We start from the raw sequence: 12,435 nt of genomic DNA on the forward strand, positions 1-12,435 counted from the left end.
GCTATCTAATTATATTCCTCATTTGCAGCTCTGATCCATAGAATAGATCGTCTCTAGCCACTGCCACCCGCCTTTCGCAGCCTATAAGCAATTGATCTTCCTATGTATGTACATTTGGAGCCAATATGAACAACTTATTAGTATTTCATCTCTTGATCATGTGCGGGTGCATGTCCACTTTAAGCCAAACACGCTGAGATATCTGCATGAATTATATACCAGCGACTACCATGCTGGCGAAACCAGCGAGAAAGAATGGGACCAGCACAGAGTAGACATTTTTTAAATTGTTTGCAACAATCATTCCACAGCAGTTGGAGCCTTCCAGCATCCTCCAGTAGCATACCAAGACGCCATCTGGCAAAGTCTCATTAAAATGCTAATTCATTTTAATAAGAGACAGGTAATAAACTGCAATTATGTATCGTCAGAGAGATGGCAGAGAGCGGGAGTTTGAGCGAAGTTGGCAGGGAAGCAAGTCGTTTTCGCTAATCTAACCGCCTCACTCGCTGCCCCCTCGAACCCACATTCTTCACCCAGACTCACACAGGAGCTGTGTTTAACGTTTGATGTCTTTCACTGATTTTTCTAAAGTCACAGCAGAACTGGTTAATGCTTCCTTGTGTTTTTTTGTTGTTGTTTTTTTTGCTGGAGCATCTCCATAGAAACCTTGTTTTTAAGTCTTAGGGAATATTGGGAGGGGCAAATCAATTTCTAAGCACCACAAAGTGAATTCCACAATATTTCTTGAAATCTCAAGTTTTTTTCCCATCCTCTGGGATTTGAAAAAAGGATGACTGAAGAACACACAGCGGAAAAATAAATCCCCAATTAGAGCGAAAGCAAAATATCCTTAAAGAGTTCATTTGTATGGCGAACAGATGTTTCAGGATATCAGTTTGTCAGATACCCACTACATTTTTCCAGACTTGTTTCCAGTGGAGCTGAAAAACCGACAGACTATTTTAACGAGACAAATCAAGGCCAATTATACTGAAAAAGAGTCTAATAATCTAGTGCATATGGTCCTTGGTGATCCTTTCATTTGAATAGGACATTGAAAACGAGATCTAATGGGATTAATACACGCTTATTCTGCACTGTGAAAGCTGTTTGTTTTGATGTTTGGTCCAAGATTGAAATCTGAGGGTGACTTTGGAAAAAGTCAATCAGGAGGCTGGGAGGAATAAAAGGAAACCGATAAAGTCACATTTAACAAAAACAACTAGTGACAAGTAGTGACAACATGAACTCATCTCAGGCTTGAAAAACAATTATATTCCATACAAGTCATACAATGTTGGGTAGTTTTATTTACAGCAAACTGTTCAGGGCTGGTGGGGAAGCAAACTTTAATGACAGAATCAGGTCGTCGGCGATCCCTCGGTTCCGCGCATCGCTTCCATATTTGTCCTGTCACCTGGTGCGAACAGCCTCCTGAGCAGATGGCGAGCAGACCAGTCATTTAGTCTAAGCTGCCCCTGTCAGGTGAGATGTTGTAGTCTGACCAAAGCTTAACACATGCTGGACTGGAGCGAGTCGCAGGCCCCCCCCTGCTGAGAGAATTGCCCCCAGAATTAACCTTGTTTATGTCAGAATACAGATCAGATGTATTTTTAAAAGGTTTTTTTTCGAAGGAACAAACAATTAACACAGCAAGACGTGGGGCTGTCGATGAGGATGACAAAGCTTTCCCATGCTAGGTCGGTGTATGAAGGGATAATGATGGCTACTGAAGACAAGATAGTATGTGCGCAATTACCATAGAACAAATCCATTTCTATTATTCAGTTATTTTCTTCAAGTCAAATTAAAGCTGTATATTCAGAGAGAGTTGAGGATGAATGCTTATTGATTTGCCGACCTATAGTGTTAGTTCAAGGGTCAAGTCAAATGAATGGGCATTGCTCTCTGTGCGTTATCTCTCCACAATGACATTTTTCTCTTTCCACCTGCGCCGTCCTGATTACGCTCCAAAGAACTGCGTGAGCACTCTCCACTGACGTTTATCTCAGTGGGAGAAATCAAGCCAGCCATAAATCAACAATTTCTTCATCCAGAATGGGGCCTGAGCCCTCACGCACGCCCTTGGTTGCGTCCCGGCTCGTCCTTGAGTTAGTTGTACTGAGGGAGGACGTAAAATAAAAAAAAGATTGTAAATACAGCTATTAGTGGTTGGAGTAGGGGAGCAATGAGAATTTTGTGCTGAATTTTCAATTGACCTCAAACTGAAAATTAATTTCATTTCAAACCTCTGTAATTGTTCCTTACAGGGCCACCAACCATCTCCAGTACACAGACTCAACAAGCATTACATGGAGAAAAGGGACAGATCAAATGCTTTATCCGGAGCACACCACCTCCTGACCGCATAGTAAGTAGAGCTACTTCATCTGCTTTGTTTTATTGTTTATTTTTGTCATTATATTTTTGGCCTTCTCTATTCTTCATTTTCTAGAGAGGACAGATCCTCATAAATAGTATTTTATGGACTACAAACCCATGAATAACACAAAATTAGATGTACCACATAATGACCACTTTGTTACAACAATATTTGAGATCGATATTTAAAATAAAGTGCCTAACTGAGCTCTATCGATCTGTTGGCTGTACTATCTCTTAACATGGACAGTGCAAGCGAGAAAAGCAAAGTTTAATGCATTTTAAAGCCCCAGCTCATTTATTTTCCGACATGAAACATAGTTAGTCTGAACACTTAGTTTCTCATTTAATGCACATTTATGCTGTGTTAGCGTAGATCCCATTAAGATTTATGGAGCTTATATATACAGGGACTCTCTGAGCCCCCATTTGCGCTGTTATTAATTTGTGTGTAAGTGTGTGAGCGTTTCTATGCAAGTGTGGTTAATTGCCATGCTTTGTCTTCTAATGTGTGTTTTGTATATTGATGCCTATTATTAAATAGAAACATAATTAATTTCCAGTTTGTTTGACAGGCAGGCAGAGCTGTTGGGTCTTGAATGGCATTAACGAATTTCCAACAGACTCAAATTTCATTTTATGCACCGTGTGTCCACATGTAGACCCCCACGCCCACCCTTAGTTCGTTTATCAGACAATATATTATCATCTCCTTTAATTATTTTCTTCTCTTAATGTGTTGAATTCCCAAGCATATATATTTAATTCACCACATAATGAACTAAACTTTTACCCCCTGTGAAGTGTTAGGTTCCAATCGTAACATTTAAATGTGAATGAATATTCAAATGAAATAAACAGATTTTTAAAAGTTTAATGAACAATTTAATATTTCACACATATAACAATACAAACAGAAATGATTTCAACTTTTCACCTTGTAGTTTTTTCACACACATATCCTCTTACCTGTGCTTTCTGCCAGAACTGCTCAACTCAAACCAAGTACACTTCAAATTCAATATACTTTCACATACCAATTAATGAAATAATGGGCCTGTAAATCCTCTATAAAAAGTGAAATTACAGTAACATAACTACTCCAGTCCCTTGCATTGGTGTTGGTGCGTCTACAGAGCAGAACAAACTAACTCACTCAGTTTGCACAATGCAGCGTCGCCTGAGCTCCTCTCTCCTGGGTCCCACGTTGCAGCACTCAAGCAAAGTCTGTGGAGTCGTGGGGGATTCTCTCCTCTCAGCACTAAATCCTCTATGTGGCGCAGACAATTTAGAGTTCACCAGTTCACAGGCAAAGTCCTCCCATCATTCCGGAATAGTTACATATCTCAGTCATGTCTACTAATTTGGGCTAATCCAGATGTCAGTCTGGCAGATTGTTGCCTGCTCGTCCAAGAAATTGTTCAAAACCGTCCGACAATCTGACAAAAACTCCTAAAGTTCATGGGTTGTGTATGTTATTAGAAATGACATCCACACTCTGTGAATGAATTTACGTAAATTATGATCTTATTTTCCATTAGGGCTACACACAGAAATAACCATTGTGCAAACCATAAACCACCAACTTATTGGTTTTGGTGACCTTTGCTTTAGTTTTTAATTTCATTCTCTACCCTTAACAACAGTGAAAGACTCTTTTCAGAGGAGCACATGCTTGAGCTGAGGCCACATATACTGTATAACAGTTCATCAGCAGCTTCAAAGCTCTGTGTATCTCCTATAGCTTCACAATGAACATGTTGTTTATCCTTGAAAGATGTTCCACTGCCCTGATCCCGTAAATGCATTTCCTACAAAGTTTTGATGTTGCTATGGTCATTTACAGTTTCATTTGGTTTACATATCTGTTGTGTTTACTCAAATACAGAATAACAGAGACTGTTGTTGCAAAAGGATGCACCACCTTTGTCGTTTGAAAAAAGTCTCAACAGCATCTTTAACTAACTTTAATTAACTTCCCTCTATGCACACAACACATAATTCTGCGACTGTTTAAATAATTCTAATGGGGAGTCGAGTCTAAAGCCCTAAATCCCTTCCAGGCCTGTCAGAAGTCTAAGTCTTCTTAGAATTTCTGCGAAATATATCTTCTGTGTTATGCAATGTTAGACTCATCCGCAAAATTAATTAGTAAGATCGGTATGCTTTGTCTAGAACCCACATACCTTAATTATGAATTATTTAATTCAAGGTGCTATGATGTCACCACAGTGCATTGCATTAAAACATTTAATCCAAGCCATCCTGATGCTAGCTGGCTCCTTTTTCCTAACTTTTCCTTATTTACCACTATTATTATCATTCACGATCAAAACGTTACCTCTAACTCCTTGTATTCCTCCAATTTAAAGGGAACACATTCTCTCAACAGCCACATTCAAAATGAACACAGTCATTCTCACACAGCAGTGAGACGAAACGCAATTTGCCATGATTGTTGAGACATTAGTTCAGTCTCCAGATGCTCTGGTTGTTGATACCAGCAGCTTGTCAGATAGAAATTAACAGCGACAAACACACTCTGAACCCCAACGCTGCATTCAAAAGTTTCAACCATATTTACAAAAGAATATAACACTTTTAGTGGAGTTCTGATGTTTTATCCTACTTCAGATCCATTTTATCCAGTTCATAATCCAGAGTTGTTGCCAAAGAGCAGGGAGAGAATGGAGTGTAAACAAGTAGTTCTTAATTACTGTTAAGCGAGATGCATATAGTGAATAATGATTGGTTACTTAAGAACAGACTGCATACTGTACTATGTTAATTAACCCTTGTGTAATGATTAGTTTCTGGATAACTGTCTGCATACTAATGGCTTACTTCACAATTCATTGCAGATTAATTGGTGCCACACAGCGTGTCACCAATAAGTAATCAATAAATTAATGATTATTTACTATTTCTGTCTTCGCACCAGCAACAATGACGTAATGATTCAAGTGAGGAGACATATTACTAACTGATTTTAGATTATATGCGCCTTGATTTTCAGAATTCTATCCTCCTTGTCCTTGATATCTTCTTGGGATTTGACTTATTGTAAACTGTGATTGTGTTTGCTGGATGAAGTCTGCAATTACAAGGTTCAAATTACAAGGTTCCAAGGTCCAAGTTTCAGCTCTAAGACATGTTAATTAAAGACAGAGATTATTTTGTGCCGGTGGAGAACAACAGAGCTCAGACTGGGTTGGGTTTTTGTTTCGGTTCTTCCTAGACCAGGTTTCTATTGTTCTGTTCACTGGGTAAATGTATATAATCTATACTCTACACCGACAACCCGCATAACCCCGGCTCTTCCCCCTCCATCTTATCTCAGGCTTGGTCATGGAAGGAAACCGTATTGGAGTCTGGGACGTCTGGCCGCTACACCGTGGAGACGGTCACCACAGAGGAAGGAGTCATCTCCACCCTCACCATGAGTAACATCGTCCCCGCTGACTTCCAGACCATCTACAACTGCACTGCGTGGAACAGCTTCGGCTCCGACACCGAGATCATACGTCTGAAGGAACAAGGTGGGAGCCAAGGTTCGGCAGGTTCCACCTTCCTCTTCTTCAAAGTCACGTGGCTGTGCTTATCTTGATAACGATAGATGGTGGCTTATGGCAGAGCTGCTCCGTTGTGTTCACGTTGGTGTGTCAATGTGTTTATATGAGAACATTTGTGATTTCTTTTGTGATGGGATTTTATTACAAAAGTCATGTTTGATCATAAACAATAGGAAGGATTTTTGATACTTAAACCTTTTATCAATTTAGAAGTTCACCGTGGCATTATGTGATACAAACTAAACTCCTGAGCTTGGTCCTTTGGTGGCTCTTAACTCATTTGCATCCTGTACATCATACATACATTATCATCTATACTGGATGTACCGTCTGCTTTCCTCAAGCAAAGGTGTGATTAGAATAGACTTTCTATTTTCTATGCATTGCTATATAAATTAACAATGTTTATTTGTTGACCCTTTCACCTTTCCAGATGGGGAAGTTTTTTTTCTTTTATCCACTTAGCTCAAATGATAAATTATAAGCTCCTTACGTGAAAGTGACATTGATCAATGAAGACATTAAATAGGCTTTAATAGTGTAGGAAGAGCACTTGGTTGTTTGGCATTTGTATATAGTGTGAGAAGGTCATTAATGTGGGCTGGTAACTCAGTTCCTCATTAAAGTGCACTTTGTTGCAGGAGCAGCATATAGATGTACGCCTGCAGGTTTAATCTTTCCTTACACACGTCTGTGCAGTAACACACAAACATGATTATGATAAAACTAATGCATAAACTCTTTCGCTCTACTTAATGAAAACAAAAGCCCTCAGCCAAATTCTTCTATTACCCTAAATGAGTGTAAATTAAAAGTTATTAGAAAACGGGAGAATGCTTCTGTGGCTGATAAACAAACGGTCTGGTCATTAGTTTTCCTTTGAGTTTGCAGGACATATTTTTATTCGGTGCCACTGGGCCTGCGGAATAATGTCAAACTAACTTATACAGGGATGAAGTATAGCATCTCCTCCCAGAGACACAAATAGAAGAGAGAGCCGGGGAGAGAAAGCACACGTGTTTGTGTTAGAGAGAATGTTGGCCTCTACTGTGCGACTGTACTGTCCTGTCCTCCACCGCGCTGCACTGCGTTGTATACTGAATTGAATGTGTGCATTTGCGATGATTATGATGTGTTATTGTGGAAGGACATGTCCTTTTGTCGCTCTCTACAGAGTCTCTCCCAGTTGCGGTGATCATCGGCATAGCTGTGGGTGCTTTTGTGGCCTTCATCGTTCTCATGGGGACCATCGGCGCTTTCTGCTGCACCCGCTCCCAGAGAAGTACGTCTCCTCCTCCATGTGACACCCTCTGAAACATGCATGATGCACCCAAACTACAAGACATCGTCCCCTAGCACACAAAAAATGTCCATCTATTCAAATGTGAACAAGAAAGTCATTCCATCTTGTATTTTACTCTTATGGTATAGCTGTTATTAGCAGGATGTTCATTAGATCACATAACTCCACCAGGGCCAAGGCCAGACACAATTTGTTGGCTTTTAAAAATATACTGGCGGAAAGATACAAAATACAACATTTTTTCTAAATCTATCTCTGTAACTATGAAAGTTGTCTTAAGCCCGTTTCTACGACACTGATTCAGCATAATCTCAGCTTCACATTAGTGGTTGATGCATGTTTCTCGCCTTATTTGCGACTGTCAGCAATTCTGCTAATGCACCCCTAAATAAATATTTTATATTTAAGGACCAAATTGCTTCTATTGATATTCTATCATGGGCTTAATATGACTGCTTTTTCATTGATAATGGTGCATTTACCTGTGACAAAAACGACAAACAGTACGCTATCTAACAAAGCCAAGAATTATATTTGAATAGCTGGATGCAGTCCTGGATCTGGATCGGCTCCAACATTTAATGAGTTGTTCCCTGCACAATGCTGAACCCTTCCATCGGGTTTTGTCGAACAGGTTTCAAAACTTTGCGAGTTCTACAGCTAAAAAACAAACAGACGCAGGTGGAAATAAATTGTCCTTGGCAGAGGAAATTAATGATTAACAATCTGCCAGAAGGATGAGATCATTTCATTAATTCCCAAGATTTTTGAGCTTTCTTTAGCAGCATCTATAAAAAGGTATAACGATACATCTGATTTGAAGATATTGCCACTGGCTTGAAGATAGGTCGGGTACAAGATTAAAGAAACAAATTGATAGGAAATGATTCCTCTTGTTAAGATGGACATGTTTTTGTGGTGCAGAGATAGCCAGAATGTGATAAGGGCTCATTTCATGCAATCTCCATCTGAGTGCATTCACATCTGAGGCTTCTTCCATCCTGTGTTATATTCACTGCCACCCACCCATGTTCCAAGTGACTCAGGTTAGAGACAGTTAGTCACTGTCGCTTTCCCGAGATCCAAATTGTGCTACTGGTCCCTTCAGCATGTCTATTGTCTGTATACTACAGAGGAAGCGCACCTGGTTATGCCCTCACTGCCCGTCTCCATCTGTGCTCACCAGAGAGAACTTGCAAGCAAAATTAAGACAGAAAGTAAGATTTTGCTCTATGAAAGTATCACCAGCTTTGTCCCAAACAGAATGAACCGCCATAATAGGTTATGTGAGAATGCATATGTATGCGGGAAAAGATAATCTTGTGTTGGCAGCAAACAAATGATTCATAATGCCTTGTATTGTTTTCGAGAAATATGGATGCGCTCGCAAAAACCAAAGCCTGGGATCTTGCTAAACTCTGTAATACTGCAAAATGATAAAGTCAACAAATATGTGAGGATGTTTATCCAGCTTATTGAGTTATGTGTCGCCATTGTTTCTGCTAGATCTCAAAGGAGTCGTGTCAGCGAAAAATGACATCCGGGTGGAGATCGTGCACAAAGACCACAATGCAGCGCGAGAAAATGAAGAACACACCTCCATGAAACAACTGATGGTGAGTGTGAGTGTCACACTCTACTACTTTCCTCTTTTTAGTTCTGTTTCCAAAAGTTACAAGAATATTCATTTTTGTAACAATGAGGTAATGAAGGATTTTTTTTCGCTTGCCGAGTTTGGTTGCCGAGTTTGGTTGTCAATCCAAAACTGGCAGATTGCAGCATTAGGCACAGACAGCTTGCAACAGCATCACAACCTTTGAACAAAACTCCAACAATGTGGCTGCTACAATTCTTGTTTTTAACCAAAATGAAAGGAATTACCCATCTGGATTGCCAAATTACATGTTCCTCTTACTTTGAGGTGTTTTCTGCATAGAATCAAGCACATTTTTATCTTACAACATTTTCAAAATGTGACATTGTTCTGCCTTCATCCTTTTTTTCCCCCTCTCCTGCTGCAGCACCACAATTCACCAATCATTCATCGCACAGTCTGACATAAACCAGACTAGATATTGTGCAGTCGGACAAAGATTACAACACAATTTGATTAAACCCATCATGCAAATAACATTTGTGATTGCTGTTGCAGTTTGCAGGAAGCACAAAGATATTGATGTTATTTTGTGTGGCGATCAAAACAAAGGGGTTATATTTAGCAAAACAATGTCACCGTTCATCTGAGTAAGACAGCCCCAATACATTGTAGCTATGGAGATGCTGATGCTCATGCTGGGTAATCCGACAGTGGGCGTACGTCTGTATCTGCATGCCTTCAAGATATAAAAAAAAAACCTTGTTTCCTCTTTGGAAATCTACCAGTGTTTTAGTTTTCGTGCAGAATGCTTCAGGGCACGACTATTTGCAGTGAGAGGTATTGGATTACATTTTCTTTCAACATTCCTGCTTGATAAGGGAAATGAGCTTAGATATCTTACAAATCTGCGTTTTGTGTAGATAAAAAAAAAGATTCATTATTCATTCATTATTTTAGCTACCAGAGTGAAGGTGAAAGATGCATGACTGACATTAACAAAGGAAAAATGAAAAATGGGGAAGCCTTCCATCTCAGAATGCCTCTCTACGATGGGATGGGATCATTTTTCAAAACCACACCGACTCATGGCGCATTTGGCTTGATTTTTCTGCAGGTTGAACGGGGAGAGTTCCAGCAGGAATCGGTTCTGAAGCAGCTGGAGGTATTACAGGAGGAGGAGAAGGAATATCAGCATATTAAGGTATGAATCATGATCAATCATGACACAAAGGCACAGAGGAAGGGAGAATAGATATCGGTCAGATAGTGGTGGCTTAAGGCGTCACGCTCTACAGGTCTTCCTCCCTGGGACCAAAATGGCTGAAAATCATTAATTGATCACCTGCCACCTATGCTTTGACAAGGATGAGGCCAGGGGCAAAGTGACTCCTTTCTAAGGCCTAATTCAATTTTAATCACATATAGATGGATAAGACTATATTCAAAACAAGTCTGAATAAGCAAATGTGGGACTGGGAACAGTATAGTTCCATTAATCAAATTTAGTTCTCAGCTTTTTCACCCTTTGCAATCTATTGCCTCAGCCCTGTATTTACAAGAGCATTCCCTCCTCAAATTGTGCGATCTGACAAATTCCTTTTCAACTCTGATTTTTTAATTTAGTCTTTATAAAGTCTTACATCGTTGTCAAATGAATAATGCGTTTAAAAAACTACTTTATTAGCTCTTCTCTCTTTGCTCCTCGCTCACACATTTACACGTCTCACATTCTTTCCACTTAATCGTACAGGTCAAGGTTTAAGAATACAAATCCCCAAAAGATTATTGCTGCATACTTCTGCTAAAACTTAACAATTGACCAGTGGTACCAATATTTTTCTTCTTCTTTTGAATTCAGTTTAGAATGTGGCATTTTAATGGAGGTGGTACAGAAAGCGCCACACCAAACTGTGTGTGTGTGTTTTTGAGAAAGCGAGAGAGAGATAGAGAGAGAGAGAGAGAGAGAGAGAGAGAGGTTGAAGCTTGAGGAAGATGAACAGAAATTCGATTAGATTAACACTTAAACTATTTAAAAAAAAAAGGAGTAATCAAATGAGTGGCCTTGTATATCAGATTTAGAGATCACTCGTTTTGTCATCTCTCGATTTCTAGCAAACACCTTACAAATCAAAGTCAGTAACGTCCATTTATGGGTGTATGAGGCTAATTGCCTTCATCAGAGCCAACAAATAACAAAGCGTCTTATTTGAAGATAGGAAATCACGTTTTAGTTAATGCAGGAACAACAACTTACATCTGCCTACCCATTGACATTCCAGTGAACAAACACCAATGGATCAGTGTGTGCAGATGTTGCTTTTATTTCTCCTACTGCATATGAAAGCACTTTCACATCGGTAACTCCCGCAATAAACCCTTGGCCCTTAAGTTTGATTAAATGATCCTGGTGTGATTTAGAGGATTGTCCGCCCGCAATCCTTTATCAAGGCAATTTTCACTCCTTAGCTGATGGCTTAAAGCAAAGTGCTTGCCGACTTCTCCTATAAATGGGCGTAATTTCACTCTTGTCAGTCCCGTATAGAATTCATTATCTTAACTGTGACTAAATCGCCTCCACGAATGAAATGTCAGGCTCCCACTCCTTCGCCTCGTCATCATCCTCAGTCTGCATGTCTCATGATGGATATGTCTGTATCCAACAGAGTAGTTCACTCAGTGCCTGATCTCACTTCATCTCTGATCACTTTGTTCACGTGTGTGATTAATGATGGAGTCAAACATTGGCTTTGCACCCTAATTTAGCTTCAACTTAATTTTCAGCTTAAGTGAGTTCTTTTTACCTGGGATTTTGCATTTAAATGTGCCAGGCTTCATGTTTTGTAATTGCCTCCCTTCCCTCATGGCACATTACCTCATACTGCCTTTCTTCCCATGTTCAGAAGGATTAAGTTGTCACCTAAATTTTTTGTGTATGCTCTTTTTTTTGGACTACTGAATACATTACGCTAAAAATGGTTGCCCAGACTCTCTGCTTTTGAATCATACACATTGTCCTTAAATATCCTTTGATATGTATGGAGTCTCAGTGACAGAAAGATTACTTCAGCGTGCTTCTGAAAGGAAATTCACTGGATTTAAGCAGAAGTAGTACAATGTGACCTGCCAATAATATAAGAAAGTCCCTGTAAATCTCAAGTTGTTCAAAAAGGTGGTTGGAGTGTTTCTTATAGCTGCGGAAACCATACTAGGTCCTTCTACATTCAAATGTACAAGTCAGTCAAGCACAAACAATCACGCTGTCTGATAATGACAAGCAGAACCAGGATCCTCACAGGTTGTCTCTCTCATTTCCCCCATTATGTGCCTCCCTCTACAGGATTTGGCACTTTGCTCACTATGCTCCCTAGGTTGACATTCACATGCATTCTCCTGTGGACAGGACATCTCACACACACACACACACACACACACACACACACACACACACACACACACACACACACATTGATACATGCACATGCTGGACCCTTAGCAAGAGCACCAGAGTCTGGAGCCCAGCAGGAAGACAAGAACCGCAGCTGTAGCCTCAGAAGCCACGTCTGTGCATATGTAATGTT

General features: G+C 39.9%; 1 protein-coding gene across 1 annotated transcript in view; it reads left to right on the forward strand.

Annotated features, from left to right (window-relative positions):
- Nucleotides 1-12,435, forward strand: part of kirrel3b (kirre like nephrin family adhesion molecule 3b) — a 150,657-nt gene that overhangs the window by 136,756 nt on the left and 1,466 nt on the right. The window contains exons 10-15 of the mRNA XM_076143268.1: nt 2,274-2,374; nt 5,726-5,936; nt 7,132-7,239; nt 8,394-8,477; nt 8,767-8,882; nt 9,972-10,058. Of these exons, the coding sequence (XP_075999383.1) occupies nt 2,274-2,374; nt 5,726-5,936; nt 7,132-7,239; nt 8,394-8,477; nt 8,767-8,882; nt 9,972-10,058 (707 nt within the window). The remainder of the gene's footprint in view (nt 1-2,273; nt 2,375-5,725; nt 5,937-7,131; nt 7,240-8,393; nt 8,478-8,766; nt 8,883-9,971; nt 10,059-12,435) is intronic.

Source organism: Genypterus blacodes, unplaced genomic scaffold, assembly GCF_046128005.1.
Source record: "Genypterus blacodes isolate CSIRO-AG114 ecotype Tasmania unplaced genomic scaffold, CSIRO-AGI_Gbla_v1 ptg000003l_1, whole genome shotgun sequence".
In the NCBI taxonomy this organism is placed as follows: Eukaryota; Metazoa; Chordata; class Actinopteri; order Ophidiiformes; family Ophidiidae; genus Genypterus; species Genypterus blacodes.